This window comes from Chaetodon auriga, chromosome 11 (genome assembly GCF_051107435.1).
Source record: "Chaetodon auriga isolate fChaAug3 chromosome 11, fChaAug3.hap1, whole genome shotgun sequence".
Lineage (NCBI taxonomy): Eukaryota > Metazoa > Chordata > Actinopteri > Chaetodontiformes > Chaetodontidae > Chaetodon > Chaetodon auriga.
This window is the reverse complement of record NC_135084.1, coordinates 25,860,632-25,876,652: the sequence shown is the minus strand read 5'-3', so window position 1 is coordinate 25,876,652 and position 16,021 is coordinate 25,860,632. Positions and strand designations below refer to the sequence as shown.

At 45.3% G+C, this 16,021-nt stretch overlaps 2 protein-coding genes across 5 annotated transcripts in view; one reads left to right on the top strand and one right to left on the bottom strand.

Moving 5' to 3' along the window:
- Nucleotides 1-12,953, bottom strand: part of LOC143327887 (uncharacterized) — a 41,853-nt gene extending 28,900 nt beyond the window's left edge. For 2 of the 4 annotated variants that reach the window (XR_013077766.1, XR_013077765.1), the window contains exons 1-4: nt 12,845-12,953; nt 10,825-11,030; nt 7,282-7,807; nt 4,517-4,651 (exon numbers count right to left, since the gene is read on the bottom strand). Coding sequence is in view for 2 of the 4 variants with exons in the window: in XM_076742488.1 (XP_076598603.1) it covers nt 629-1,350; nt 1,923-2,100 (900 nt within the window). In the remaining 2 variants the exon portion in view is untranslated. Of the gene's footprint in view, nt 1-75; nt 1,351-1,922; nt 2,206-4,516; nt 4,652-7,281; nt 7,808-10,824; nt 11,031-12,844 lie in introns of those variants that run through there. The other 2 variants (XM_076742488.1, XM_076742489.1) reach the window with 2 other exon arrangements.
- Nucleotides 7,345-15,252, top strand: LOC143327885 (high-affinity choline transporter 1-like). Its single transcript, XM_076742486.1, has 8 exons — nt 7,345-7,631; nt 8,279-8,392; nt 9,983-10,138; nt 10,842-10,990; nt 11,636-11,779; nt 12,409-12,562; nt 12,874-13,091; nt 13,183-15,252. Exons 1-8 carry the CDS (start codon nt 7,448-7,450, stop codon nt 13,732-13,734), a joined length of 1,671 nt encoding a protein of 556 aa, XP_076598601.1. The 5' UTR covers nt 7,345-7,447; the 3' UTR covers nt 13,735-15,252.
- Nucleotides 15,253-16,021: the final 769 nt, after the last annotated feature.

The window sequence follows — 16,021 nt, the reverse complement described above, 5'->3', positions numbered from 1 at the left end:
AAGTGAGCACACTGCTATCATGTACAGCTCTTCTCGACTACTTAAACAAAAAGCTTTAGTGTTTGTTTGGTTTGTAAAGATACAATTAAATATTGGAGATCATTTATAAGGTACAAACTGAGTGAATGAATCAGTTGGCTTTTATTTGATCTAAATGATGACTGAAGTGTAACGATATGATTAGATACTTGGAAATTTTACATCAAATTTAACTGAAACTGTTAGAACTGTTATCTGCTGCATTATACTGTTGCTCTGTCAGTCCAGGAATATCAGTTTCAGCCAGTGTTTCGTCCTTCTGGATGCTTGCAAGAACTGATGCAAATTCAACTAAGATCTGCTGCATCTCAAGTTACAAAGTTACAATAAAAAGCAGTTTTTCACTGAAAAATAATCTTTAATCAGACAAGGTAATAACTCCAGCATGCATTAGAAAAACATGGACTCTTTCTGGACTTTAGGATCATTTTTATGAGCCAAAGTTGAGTTGATCTTGTTTTTCTGTTCAATGTTCATGTATGTGCTTATGAAGGTGATCGGCTCCCCCAGCAGACTCCTCCTGCTGCTCCAGGTCTAGAACTAGACTCATGGATGTGTTTGGACTTTTGTTGAACACTGTTTGTCCTCTTTAAAGTCTCGTCTCCACAGTCTCAGCCACAGTGTCCACAGTGGGTCTCGTGTTGTCTTTCCGGCTTGAGTTCCGACAGCAGGGCATCGCCTGCAGCACCTCTTTGAGTCCTTTGGTCATGAATATGTAGAGGAAGGGGTCCACCAGTGGGCTGAGGTAGAGCAGCAGGTGAGACACCAGCCCCAGGTATACCACTGTCTCCTTAAAGGACAGAGCCTCCAGGAGGACGCTGAGGATGAAGGGGGTGTAGAGGAGGGTGTAGTTGGCCCAGATGGCAGAAATCCCCCACACCGCCCTCCTCCTCTCTGGGGTCGAAGGGTTAGATCGGGAGCAGATCAGGGCCCTCCAGGAGTCCACAGCAAAGAAGAGGAGGAAGGGGAAAGGAGCGAGCAGAGACACGGCAAAAGGGAGTTTGTACTGCAGCACAGCGAGGGCCAGGATGGCGAACGGAGCAGCCCACGCCAGCAATCCAACCACGGGAGACTGCCTGACTCTTCTGCAGCAGCCGACACACTGCGGGTAGGCCACCAGGAGATGGCGCTCCTGCGCTATGAACAGCATGAGCGTGACGTTGGTGATGACACCAAAATAGAAGATGAAGTCAGTGGTGTTGGAGGAGAAGACGGTCCCACTGTCCACGTCCTGGTCCACATGGGGGCGACCGAAGAAACTGATGATGTCAGAGACCAGCAGGAACATGACATGCATGGGAATGTTCTCACCTGGACACAGAACACAGGAACAGAGAGCGTTCACATCATACATGACACACTGATACTAATCCTGTTATGACTGCTGAGACATCACCTGATACTGATACCGTTAGTAGTGCTGATACTGGCACTACTGTGAATACTACAGCTAATACTGACACGCTGATACTGATACTGGGACTGGATGCCAGTGCTGGTGCTAGCGATAATGCCTCTGGTACCCAACCAGCCTTTTTCTGTGTTTGTTTGGTTTTTCAAACTTTTTTCTGATGGCAAAACTCTTTATCACTGTTGGTGCTGAAGAGCTGAATGCAGCTTTACTTGAACACACACTAAAACGACTGTTTTTACAGGATTATTTGTATCAAGTATATCAACTGATAGTTTCTTTTAATATGACTATGTGGAAGTCTAACTGGAACTGGAGTTTTGTTTCTGGTGCTCCTGAACTAAAGTAGCCCAGATCGAGCGAAGCCGCCTCACACTCCTTCATCCCACTGAGCTGATTTTCAGATGTGTGTGGGAGTAAACTGTAAAATGATTGGTGAGTACAGGACATTCAGAGCGGAGTGAGTACAAACCTTTGGACAGATTCTTCAGGGTGTAAATAGCCAGTGCGATGGCGGGCAGCCCGATGCTGAACGTCAGCCAGCTGATGACTTTGACTACCTGGGCATTGCTGGGTGCGCTGGCGTTTCCGGTGAGGTTGGCGGTGACGTTGATGAGGACGGCTGTTGTCACTGTGCTGCTGTCAGCCATAAGAGGCCACTCGGAGGCTATTTATATGCTCAGCTGTTGAGATCAGCTTTGGGATCCTCAGTGGATGCTGTGGACGCAGCAGGTTGTCATGAAGACCGCCTCAGTCTAGTTTCAGTCAAAACAAAGGTGGCTTGTAAGATGAATAAGAAGTTAACAGTTTTTTGTCTTAATAAAGATTTTAGTGCATTTCTGCTCAGAGGACAAATAAAAGAGCTCGGTTATCTGTCCCCAGGGACAGTTCAGGTTATGTTTGTGTCCTGCTGACTAATATAAGTGTAAAGTTCCCTCTCCTTTCAGCTCTGGTTTGGTCTCCAGCTCGTCCATAACTGTGTCTGTCTGCTGTTTGCTGCTGGGCAGGTGATGAGCAGAGGGTTTATCAGCTGATGGAAACGGAGTCGATGAGTAATGAGACTGAACCACACAGTCCAGGAGCCATAATAACAAAGCTATGAGATAAAAGAGGCTAAAACGTGCTGCTAAGAAGTCTTAACAGGTGATTCAAGACTACAAGAAGTTGATGTTAATATCAACAATGCTGATTAATGTAAGTTTAATATCGACTCGACAGAGTGTTAAACACCTGTATCTCCATCATCACGTCTCTAATAATTTCCATATTCAGAAAATAAAAATCCAGCATCACTGGCTCACGTTTCATGGTTCCTCCTGTTCAAGAGCCCCATTTCTTTTCAGCTTCTTTCACATTTCCTAAAACATATTGGTCATTTTGATTATCTTACCTGTGACAAATGCTGAGTCAGCTTTCATCCATGAAAACCTCTCAGTCGTCATTCCAGCTTGTTTTTACAGAATTAACTGCTCAAATGGTTTGAGATTAATGGCGAATCCTGTTCGAACATCTCAGTTCCCACACACAGAGATGGACCTGTTCGAGTCCAGGCTGGTGTGTGTTTGCATCAGGTCTTCTCGGAAACCGTTTACTGAGCCTCCTTATCTCCACAGAGCTCGGCTGGCTGCTTTGAATGAAGCCTGGATGTGCTGAATATCCTCCATTGGTTTACATGGATCATGCTTCCTGGTGATGCAGGGAGTGAATATTTGCATGAAAGACTGATGTCGATATATTGCAACAGCCTTTATCTTAACTCCTCTATGTTTGTGTGTCTCTAGACAAAAAGGGCACACACCAGTTTCACACATGCAAATCAGTTTACTTGTCACAAGCCTGTGAAACCGTTGGCTGCATTATGGGAATTGCAGAATCCAACAGTTGACCCATGCTAGAGGCTAAAGGTCAGGACAACATTTCTTTAATTTCATCAGTCTCCGTCGTGTATGTGTATTATAATGTGTGTTACAATAACAAGGATCACGATCATATGAGCAGAAATCAGCAGCAGAAAGCTGAAAGCGCTCAGAGGAAACATGTTGAAAACACTGTACTGCTTCACACAAAGACGACATGCTGCCTTCAGACGACTGGGCGGAACAAGGCTAGCTGCTGCCACGAGAGTCTGTTTGTGTGCTCTGCTGCATCCCATAATGCAAAGCACACCAGGCTACAGGAGCCCTTTAGCTCAAACTTGAAGCATTCGTTAGCCTTTGATATTAAACGTCATTCATATCAGTGAGAAACACCAAATGTAAACAGATCGCCTTCAGGGTCTGACTGTACTTTGTACTGTACAGTGAAACGGAAACACCACAACACCCCCCAGCTTTAAAAGGTGGAAAACATTTTGGAAACATTTCAAACTGTCTGAGCCAGTGAGATGCCGGCTTGTAATCTGAAGTTCTTTGTAATCTGAAGAATGTGATAGTGAACTGAGTGTGGTGACGCTCTGCCGAAGAGCTGGAGGTGTCGGCTTCACTGTTTGACAACTGAATCTCTGACACTGTTTTCTGTGGAGGCTCGGCCGCTGAATGATACAAACGAAGCTCCGAAGACAGTAAATAAACAGCTGTTAGTCCTGCTGACAGTGTCGCTCTGACACACGGACATTTCACCGACAATGACACGCATGCAGCGTCCTCTTAACAATGGAAGGAAAAATACTTGACATATCAGACTATATACAGCAGAGGTCGTCAACATTTGTCAGAGAGCCATAACTCTTCTTCACAGACACTGTGTGACTTTCAGATGAAAGCAATTACATTTATTTAAGACTAATTAGCCTATTATTGTCTACTATTTTCAGTTTCTTACAAAATTAATGTTATTTTTATGACTCTATATCAGAAGATACTGAAGCAGAAAAAACTCTCAGACCTCCACGAAGGAGGCCGTCAGCACTCAATACAAAACCCACAGTTCAACGACCAATGAATGAGTCCGTATCTCAACCAAAAACTTCTCTTCAGGACCCAGGAAGCAAACACAAATGCTCCCTTTGAGACTCAATATAACAGTTGTCCGATGAAAATAAGGCAAAGTGACGAGCTTAGTGGTTACCTCCGGCAGAGACGAGGGCGAGCTGATCGATGATCAGTCTCAGGACGGACTGGAGCTCTTCCACCGGTCAGTAACATTAGATGTGTCCATGGTCCACAGGCCTCCAGGTGACCATCGCTGATCAACAGAATCCATCTGCAAATATACAACCAGTAGCTGATCATTATGAACGACAATTAGGCTCAAATTTTTGAATCGTGAGATTTAAGGCAGAATTTTAAAAATGTGAGTTAGCTTACAACTTTGTCTGTCTGATGCTTGATTTAACTGCAATTCTACCTTCATTTAATAGCTGCTATTAGGATAAATACATATTTTGTGTATTCTTTTGCTGGTTGTGGACATTAAGCATTGTAATAATGCTCTTTTTTTGCTGTTTTGATGGAAGATGGTACCTTGAATTATTTAACTGTAGCAGCTGAGTGCAGTGTGGTCAGCGCAGCTTCATGTCCTCAGTCACATGACCTGCTCCACTCTACATACATCAAACATCAACGATAAAAATTTAATCTGAAGTCATGTCTCCCCTAAAATATTTAACTCCAGAGGTGGTTTGGACTCCGGGTGGATTTTCTGCAGCACTGAATGATCATAGAAATATTATGGGAATATTACAGGAACACTCCAGGCAGCAGTGTGTCTCTATGATCCTCTCCATCTGCGACTATTCGCTGCTACTTGTCACTTTGATCATAAAGGTGACACTACTCTTTAGAGTACACAGGTCACAGTACACTATAGAACTGAGTATTCATAGTTTGTAGGTTAGAGAATATTATAGATCCAAGATGAAACCAACAGACTGAGAGAAAAAGGCACAATTACAAATGGTTTCAGCACCACGGACAGCTCCACGGCTTATCAATACACAGCAGTTAGACTGCTGATACTTCAGGATCATGGTCGAGGTCATAGATTACAACATCCACACACTTCAGTCAGATAAAGGATCAATGAGTCAGGCACACCAGTCTAACATTAAAACTAAACCCCTCAGCTCCTGCACTCGCTCTGCTACGAGGGGATGGAGGGGGGCTGTGTTTGCTCAGGTAAATAAGTTTATTACGACACAAGTGTGATGCAGAGAAGAACAGGACAGGTGCAGCATGTGCACACAGTCACAGTCACACCAAGGACGAAACATACACCCGCTCAGCTTCACACAGTCTGTCCTGCGTCACACAGAATCATAAATCGAGTACCTTCCTTCCGTGTGGGGAGTCGGGAACATGAAAGAGAGCGATGTTTCATCGTTACCTCCACAGTCTGCTCACATGAGAATGCAAAGTGTGACCGACAGCGAGGCCCTCTCAGGCCAGCGAATCACGTCAGAGCACAAATCATCAGCGGCCGCTCATCCTGTCAGCCGTTCACGTCCTCTGACATGTAAAACACATCAAAGCTTTGTCCTTCTGCTTCATGGCTCACTTGTTGAGCTGTGAGCGAACTTTAAAGCACGTTGAACCCCCCTCGGCTCTTTTCAGCGTATCTTTCCAGACGACCTGTTCGGCTCTTGCCACAGCTGACCTGTGACCAGCGGGATGCTCTGAGATAATGTGAACGGGGCTTTTGTTTCTCTGAAAAGGCCTGGGCATGTTGCTTTGCATCATGGGAAACACAGCGTGGTGTTAGTGGTGTTGTGGCTTGAATGACCTGCTGACAAAATCAATCCTGCAGATTCTGTGTGCTGCAGTGTGTTTATGCTCATCTTCATATTTCTTACATTAGCCAATAGTTTTTCAGTTTAGCAGCAGTTTCTCTCTAAATGACGTAACTCGCCTTTTGTTAGTCTGCAGCTCTATTGACAAAGTGTATTTATGTGCAGTTGGAGTGGGAGCCCTCTCACTCGCCTCCCCTCATCGAGTCAGAGACCACATCAGCTCCTCCACACTGTGACCAAAATAAAAGCCCTTGTTCGCTGCATGGTAAAGCAGTGCAGCAGCCCGTGTGCTGACGAAGAACAACGGCCCTGTTTCTGGTTGGATGAGAGGTGGCAGAAAGTTATGAACACATGAAAGAGCATGTGACTCAGGAACAATAATGCCACGTTACCTTAAGCTGCTCATGAAATCCTGTCTACGACTGCTTTGTTAAATGCCCAAAATGGTAATTACTTATCAGTGTTTGGGATCAATTATGATTATCTTTTCTTCTTCTTACATAACCTTGCTGTTTTTTCTTAATATAGACATCTCAGAGGCCGCTCCTGTTCAAGTTTTACTGCCTTGACAAAAAACAACAATAATAATAAATAAATGCAATTAAATAAATAGTCTTGAATCCAAAGCTGTGGACTGCATCTCATTAGTGGACAGACTTTGCTCAGTTGTCCTCATGTGGCATGTTTGGTCACTTGATAACAGGTGGTGGTGTGTTTGGAGGGAGGTCGTATTTCAGCACTAACCTTGGTGAGGAAGACTTTGCCTTTACTCTGACTGCATCACCACAGAATACCCTCCAACATGTAATGCTGTATTCAATTTTATGTACTTCCTTTGAGTCCCTCATGCCTGTGAGCTCAACGTGAATCCAGCGCGGGAATGGCGGACCCCGCCACTACAAATGAGCTGTTAGAGGAGTAATAATAAAGGAAATGTACAGTACATACATGAAATGGTTCTTGCTGGGAAAAGCCAGCCATGCAGGCCTCGTATAAAAAACGGGTTTGGTTGCATGAAAATCTTTACGCGCACATTTCTCAAATGTGTTTTCTTGTCAATGTAAACGCTCACATACATATCAGTGGGCATTTTTCTGTGTTTCACCTTGAGTTGACAGCTGCGGGTTATGTGCAGTTCCAGGCGCCTCCGCTGAGCTTCGGAGCATTTCCTCCATCACTCCTCACGCAGCAGCAGGGAGGATAGCTATGCTTCATCACCCCGGCAGCCCGGCAGACGCTCGCTCCTCCTGTCTGAATCCCGCACCTCCATCATGGCTCTCAACATCCCCGGAGTGGCCGTTATGATGCTCTTCTACCTGCTGGTCCTCGGGATCGGCATCTGGGCTTCAATCAAGTCCAAAAAGGAAGCTAAGAAGAGCCAGGGGGATAAAACGGAGATGGCGCTGCTGGGTAACCGGGGCATCAACCTGGTGGTCGGCATCTTCACCATGACAGGCGAGTATCCGCGGTGAGGAGGCGGCAGGGAGCATCCTGCTGGTTAGCTGCTTTGGAAAAGCTCGTCGGCTGCTCGGAGGCCTGTTTGTGTTAAAGATGCTTCATCACTTTTTCCCCGCGAGCTCTGATTCACCGTGACGTCGATTTCTCCTGTTGACTCTGAAAATCTCGCATTTCTGAAAATTAAACACCAGAAAACAGAACGTGCGTTCACATCCGGCGCAGTTGAACCGAACGAGGCAAATTTAAGGAATTATTTACATCTAGATTTTCAATCGGCTAAAAATAAATTAAGGTGAAACAGGAGGAACAAAATGTGTCAGGGCTTGAAATGATTTGACAACCATCCCATCAAAATGAGCAGAGTGGATGTAAATGCAGCAGGAGAGAGGTCAGTGAACATTTTATCCTGAAGCATGTCCACTTCTTTCATTTTTTACAACATAATTTATAATAATGACTTTCAGTCCAAATCACTTGTTTCAGCAGTGAAACAACTGACCTCGATGTTTAAGAGCAGCTGGTCTTAAATTCACAGGAAATTTCTGTTTGACTTTCATGCAGGTTTGACATGAGCAGCCACTAACCTTCCTGCTGCTGTCCTCTGCTTGTGTGTGTGTGTGTGTGTGTGTGTGTGTGTGATACAGCCACATGGGTTGGAGGTGGATTCATTGTGGGCACAGCGGAGGCCGTGTACAACCCCTCCATGGGTCTGATCTGGGCCGTGATGCCGATTGCAGCAACCATGTGTTTCATCATTGGTGAGAATTCCTTTAAGTCCAGCAGCAGGAACAGGTACCGCACAGGGATGTGTGTATTAAAGACAAGGTGTATAGAGGAGAATGGCAGTGGCCCCCTGAGCCTGTAATGCTCATGACACACCGCAGCGGACGGATAAAAATGGACAGAAAACTGTCCTTATTAGGAAAACAGCAGCGTCTGTGGTGAAATAATTAAAATGACTTACGTTATGTTTTCCCACTGGTTGTGTGAATAATGTCATCTCCCAGCAGCAGCGGCAGGGTCACGACTCAAGTCAAGACCACATAAATCGAGTCAGAGACGAGTCCGGGTCTGAGCCGTCCAAAAAGCAAACAACACAACACGTCTCCAGTCAGTCAGTCCAGTCTGATGGACAGAGAAGACTGACGTGTGCCCGTATATTCACACAGAAGGCAGATGTGTGATGACAGAAAGAAAGAGGACTCGCAGACATGCACAGGAGAAGCAGGACGGCGTCGTAGCACCACAAGAGCTGTGAGAGGATGTCAGGATGGTTGTTTGGGTGAAGAAAACATGTGACTCCAGTCTTCTACCGCAGCGAGCCGTGGTTTGTTTTCTTCACCTCAACCAGGTAGCTTTACATTCACACTGAAGCAGACCTTCAGTATGGAGCCGGCACATCACAGAACACCTCCATGAGTGGTTTTAATGGAGAAATGGGTCATTTCAGACAAACGCTTTGTTCTTATCTGAATCAGGAGGGTTTGTCGTCTGTGCTGTGGCTGATTTAAGACGTCTCAGACTCCGCTTGTCAGGCTCAGCTCGACACTGTCTGAACTCTGTTTCACTGAAAGCAGGTCGCTCCTTTCAGAGGTTTTCTATGAGAAGAGAAGTTTTCTGCATTTGTTTCTATTATTGGACTATTCAGACGTTGGTCTCTTTTCACTGAAACTACACTATCACTACTTAATATTTACAGTGTATGGAGTCATTTTCTCTGGAAACTGCTGAAAAGCCTCCTGGGAAACACAGACAGAGCAGGCAGGTTTAGAGAAACCGTATTTAACTTCAGAAAAGCATCAGCTGAGAGCGTAAGAACACCTGAGGATGGACTTTTTTCTCAAATCTTAAAACATTCAGAAGTTGTGGTAACCTGAGCTTGTCTTACGTGTGGAGATTAACAGAGAAAAACAGCATTCCTCCTCCACGTGCAGATCACATGAGGAAAAAGCTTTATCCTCTTAACCCTGATGAATGTACGCCGACATGAATGTGGCCACACGTCACACACTGACACTCTGCTTTCACTGTGACTGTACGTTCAGCCTGTGTGACTGACCGCCAGGCTTTTTTTTTTTCATGCTTTATGAACTAAAACATTTACATTAAGAGAAATCATCAGTTTTTTTTTCCAGTTTTCCGTGAAAAACTATGAAATACTTTGTCTGTATATATTTTAAGTCTGCTGAAATAGAAATATAAGGAGAAGAAATCAAATTCAGCTGTTTTTCTAAATATCTCTTCAATCAAACTAATCATCAACTAAATCTTTCCTTTAGGTAACAAATATCTGTCTGACGCTTTCAGCCTAAATCTGAATCTCCTCACTTCTCTCTTCCATCTTTGAGGCGGCCTGTTCTTCGCCGAGCCCATGAGAAACAACAAATACGTGACCATGATGGATCCTTTCCAGATCAAATATGGAAAAGTACCGACGGCCGCTCTCTCGCTGGCTTCGCTCATATCAGAGATTATGTGGGTGACGGGAACGCTCATAGGATTAGGTAAGAATGCGTCTGGGGGGGGCGGGATGCATCTGATACTCGTCTGTTGACCCTGGCAGCCAAGCAGCTGTTGATCGCAGCTCTTTGCTGAGGTGATGAGTGAAACACAAGCCTCCCTCTAATTGTACAGTTGGCCTGAAATAACTCCGTCAAGGAAACCAAACCTTAAATCACACCAGTAACCACAGCAGGGATGTGTGTGAGGCGGTAAATAAACAAACTGTGTTGTAATGATCAAGTCCTGATCTGGATGATCAATTTTCTGCAGCAAATCAGGCCCTGACATCACATCATTTCTTAATCTTTCATCTCTCGCACTCTTATTGCTCAGGGATGGTGGCTGTATCAGGCCCAAAGATGTGACAACAAAATCCTTCACGTCAGGTGAACTGATGAGACGTTTAGAGTCATTCAAAGCCCTGGCAGGTGTGAGTCTGAGGAAATTTAATGATGCAACCGAACATGAAAACAGCCAAATGCTGCTGTCTCGCCCATCCAAGCTCCTGAATTCTTAAGAAAACAGCTTTCAAGACATTATTAGCATCTTTGTTAGCATCAATTAACTTCTGAATTCTACACAAAACATATAGATTACAAGCTTATCTCTCACTTTAAGGTGGAAAATAAGGTGAGTTAAACATTGAGAGTTTCAGTCTGAATAACGTGGCTGTGATGAAAACACTCACCTGTACGCTTTAAACAGGTGTGACCATGAGCGTGATCCTGGATTTGTCGTACACTGTGAGCATCTGGATCTCTGCTGCTGTGGCCATCACCTACACCCTGCTGGGAGGCCTCTACTCTGTGGCCTACACAGACATCATACAGCTCATCCTCATCTTCATCAGCTTGGTGAGTCGCTGCTTTCTATTCCCTCTCAGAGAGTGACAGCCTGTGGATGTTTAGCGTAGCTTAGCATAGCATACAGACTGACGGCCAGCTGTTCAGCTTCCTGCCGAACCACAATTAGTCATTTTCACATTTCTATTTGTGGACAGAAGACGTGTTGACGTGTGCGCTGACGAGGTGTCAACACCTTCCCTTCACTGAATTTCACCCTCTCATCTGCTCACCCACCCACGCTAGCTGTTTCCACCTGCTGCCATTCTTTATGCTAAGCTAGGCTTTTAACTTTGGAAGAACCAATAACACATTTCTTAATTTACAAATGAGAAGCTGAATTCACACTCAGTGAAACACAGCTTTGAGTGTGGTATTGATATTCTCATCTACCTCCAGCAAAGAAGGCAAATATTTCCTGAAATGATTTTTATCCTTTTAAAGATTTATGTAAGCAGCTTTAGCCATTGATGCTACAGTTCATACTGTTATAAGCAGCGTTGAATGGAGGTGGAGATGAACTTTAATGGGCACCTCTGCGGCTGCTCGTCCTCCTTTGTGAGCCTTATTTTCCAGCTAACGTTCTTCCTGTGTTGGCAGTCAGACGGACGGGCTGTCAATGTGCTGCAATGTGCTTAATGTCACTGCTTTTCTCAGTGGATGTGCGTCCCCTTCGCCCTAATGAACCCCGCTGTGTTGGACATCACCGAGACAGCCTACAACTACACCTTCCAGTCTCCGTGGGTCGGCACCCTGGAGGCAGACAGAGCCTGGAGGTGGATCGACAACTTTCTGCTTCTGGTGAGACTGAAATGAAGGACTCGGTGTGTGTTTAAGGATGCTGGAGCTTTCATGTTTGCATAGCACCTGCAGTAATGATGCGGTTGCCAAATGGGACTTTGGCTTAAGTTTTCTGTAACTACACTAACTCACAGCTGAGATCAGCTGTTAATCATGACTGTAATCTGTAAAGAGGCCGAGGTAAATCTTTTAAGAAGTTCGGGTGGAGGAGACTGAATCTCCATCGAGGGGTGGAGGTTTGAGGTAAGGATGACTGAGCGGCTCCGGCTCGTGCCTCTCGTGTTTTATTAGGTCACAGAGCGAATTATTTGTTTTGCCAAAAGATTAAGTTTTCCTGAAACCAAAATCTTATTTAGCAGAGTTTTGAAGGTATTTCCAGAATCCTCAAACACTCGACAAACATTTTGTCAGCTGCATAGTGAAAACTAAAAGTTGAACCTGCTTCCCCGTTGTGAAATATAAACAAATCATTGTACAGATAGGAAATAGAGAAATGACGTTAATAAAGACGAAGGCGCCTGATGAAGAGACCTCTAAGTTTGCTGACTGAACAGTTTTCTTCCTCTGCTGCTCCGATCTCGTACATTCTGCTCTGCCTCCTCTTTGATTTCCTCCCTCGTCTCTTGAAGGGTTTGGGGAACTTGGGTCTTCAGAACTTCCACCAGAGGACGCTGTCAGCCGCCTCCTCCACCACAGCCAAGATCACGTGCTTCGCCGCCGCCTTCATCGTTCCCACGTTGGGCATCCCTCCCATACTGCTCGGCGCTGTGGCTGCGTCAACAGGTTTGGTTCAGGACTAAAACGACGCTTTTCTTCTTATTTTTATTCTCTTCTACACTTCACACCAGCTAAAAATATTACATGAAAGGCTTTGTGTTCATGGTCATGACGGCTGCAGTCACTGTAGACATCATGAACTCTTGTTATTTTAGGACTAAAGAGAAAAGGAGGTCTGTCGAGCTGTCAAAGTATGAGAAGTATTAAAAATAACTGAGCCACGAATCACATCAAACCTTGACGATTTAAAGGAAAGTTTAAATAAAGTTTTAAAGAAATGATGCTCACCTGTGTGCAAACTTCTGCCTGCTCCTCAGACTGGAACCTGACGTCTTACGGCTCTCCGTCTCCGTCTGGACGTGGGGAGACGGGACTCGTCCTGCCCATCGTCCTGCAGCACCTCACCCCAACCTACATCTCCATCGTCGGTATCGGGGCGGTGGCCGCCGCTGTGATGTCATCCACTGACTCGGCTTTGCTGTCTGCAGCCTCCATCTTCACCTCCAACATCTATAAGAACATCCTGAGGACCCAGGTGAGGAGGAGGAGGAGAGTGAAGGGAGCTGACCTTCATCTGGGTTGATTTAACAGACCATTCTGACATCTGTTGGTTTTCTTGGCTCCAGGCCTCAGAGAAGGAGATCCAGTGGGTGATCCGGGTCTCAGTGGTGGTGGTGGGCCTGGCCGGTACGTCCCTCACCTTCCTGGACAACAGCGTCCTGATGATCTGGATGCTTCGATCCGACCTCACCTACACCCTCATGCTGCCGCAGCTCGTCTGCATCCTCTTCTTCAACGTCTCCAACGGCTACGGGGCCGTTCTGGGCTGCATGGTGGGCGTGCTGTTGCGGGTGTTGTGTGGGGAGCCGCTGCTTGGGATTCCGCCTGTTCTCCGGTTCCCAGGATGCACTCTGGTGAATGGCATTTACGTCCAGCGCTCCCCCATCAGGACCATCTGCATGCTGTCCGCTGTGGCGTCCATCTTGTTGTTCTCCTACCTGGCAGCTCTCCTCTTCAGCAGAGGCCTGATTCCAGAGAAATGGGATGTTTTTAATGTTAGAGCTCAATACTCGGCACAGACACAAGGTGGAGCCAAATCCGACACTAAGGACAAGAACTTAAAGGAACAGAACGAGGACAATGAAGTGTGTGAGCCGATGCTGGAATCAACATGTTAAGTGAGAAATATTATTTGAAATACATTTTTATACATCTTTCATCAGTATGGAGTGGTTTAAGAACAAAGGTACGTACTGAGGATGACATACTTTTAATAGTGCAGTATATTTTGAATTTTTGTATATTTTTGTATACTGTACTTCTGCAGTGTATGACAAAGCATCACATCTATGCTCTTTGTTGGTATTTTAAGAGCTCAGCATTTTCCCTGCAGTTTTTTTGCAGCTGTGATACCCTCAAGCACTAACAGATTATAAGACAATAGACGTCTGCACACACACACGTAACACACTCTGTACTCACCCTGAACGGGAACACAATGCTCACAACTGCCTCACGTGTTTTTAAGCAACATTTTGCAGGTTAGCCGTGACTCCAAAGTGCTGCTGTTGATTGTATGTTAGTTTCTTGTTTAGTTATCTCGCACTTTTCTAGTCTTATCGACCACTCAGAGCACACCAGTGTACAAATGGATGAATGCACCAATTGTACACTGGTGTGATGGCAGAGGTCACCATGGAAGGTGCCCTCACCTGGAGCAATAACCAGCCACGCACATCGTGTGGGGGCCATAGATCGACCACTCTACCTCCTGAGTCATGGAGATGAAGGAGGGCTGTTTGAGCCCTCTCACAGCTTCCACATATTACACACAAAGCTTTAGATGCACAACATGTGGTGAAGGTCGTATTTTCTGGAAACAGCTACGCAGCTGTCAGACATTGAATTTTTGATGTGGGCTTACTGTAAAAAAATACAAATAATTGTCAAATCAGACTTGTTAATGGCAAACACTCCTCCGGTGCCGGGACGCAACCTGGAGGGACGTCGAGCCCGCGTCTACCCCGGGGTCTCCTGCCAGCTGGACATACCTGAAAAAAGGAAGGGCAGCGTGAAGGAGCAGCGGCCCTGCTCCGACCTCCCCCTGCAGCTCCTTCATCCATCCTAAGAGTGAGCCAAGCCGCCCTACAGAGGAAACTCAATCAGAAACAAGACAAATATTAATAAAAGTGACTTCATACAGAGGTTCAGGCTAAGGGGCTCCACAGGAACGTGGGACCCTGGGCCTGAGATAATCCACCCACGCTTAAAAGTAAAGGATTTCAAACCAACATTGTCTTGGAATATTATTTCAGGCTGTGGTCAGTGTGGTGTCTTTCACTGCACAAACAGCATCCCCAGTGTGAGACTGGCACGTCTCTTCTTGTTTTAACCCCTCTGAGGCTGACGGATGACCTCTAAACAGTATTCAAACATTTCAAAGTCCAAAACAACATCAGGATCAGTGCCCAGAACGTGAATCAGGGAAGGAAGCGGGAGCCCTCTGCTGCCATAGTTAATCATTTAATGAGTAAACACTGAAGTCTGAAGTAATTAAGTCACGTCTTTCCTGTATCTGTATGGATATGTAGTCAAACATGGATGTAATCAGTTTTGGAATTAAACGCTTTGCTTGTTTAAGTCCTCACTGCAAAAAGCAAAATCAAAATAAGATAAAATCTCTTAAATCAAGACAATGTGTGCTCGTTTTAGTCTGACAACACTGATCCTCTCACCAGGCAGTTTTTGTGTTGGATCATTTCGCTCGTTTCAGGCGTTCTTGTCCTTAATTATCTTCACGAGAAAACTTCTTAATGAGATTTTATTTCTGGTTCAGATTAACTTGAAACTAGAATTTCCAAAATTCTGAAGCTGTTTGATGGACACTGACTGTCTGAATGTCTTTGTGTCCAGATAAATGCGCTTGTTCTTAGTTTAACGGGGGTTTTGCAGCGTAAAGCTGACGACATGTGTCCCACGAGCTTACACAAAAATAACCACCCTCTGCTTGATAATTTGACCTGGGACTGTGCGGCATGCCGGGGCTGTGACTGATGTCCAAACTGTCCTCTGATGTCTGCGTTCATCTGGGTCAAGTAACAATTTATCAGTGCGGTATTAGATGAGGTGACATCTCGCTCCTGACTTGTCTCTGTGCCAGCAGCTCTAGTGGAACAAACGTCCCACGGGACAGTGAGGACAAGCTAACGCAGACTCAGATAAAGGTCTTCTATAAAAAGGACACACAAGTACGTGCTGCTGTCCAAAGGAGGGCTGCTTCCTGTGTCCCCTGTGTGACTGCTGATAAGGTTTACAATGAGGTTTGTGTGTGTGTCTATACATACATACACACATACACATATGTACGCAGGTTTGGTGTGTGTGTGACCACACACTGAACCTGCTTTTCAAACAGGTGTAAAATCTATAAAAGCTTCTCTCATCCTGAGATCTGCTCTTGTATTT

Coding starts and splice junctions, on each gene's coding strand:
- LOC143327885 (XM_076742486.1), top strand. CDS start 7,448: ATGGCTCTCAACATCCCCGGAGTGGCCGTTATGATGCTCTTCTACCTG. Junction 8,393..9,982: donor AACCATGTGTTTCATCATTG/GTGAGAATTCCT, acceptor TCCATCTTTGAG/GCGGCCTGTTCTTCGCCGAG. Junction 13,092..13,182: donor AGAACATCCTGAGGACCCAG/GTGAGGAGGAGG, acceptor TCTTGGCTCCAG/GCCTCAGAGAAGGAGATCCA.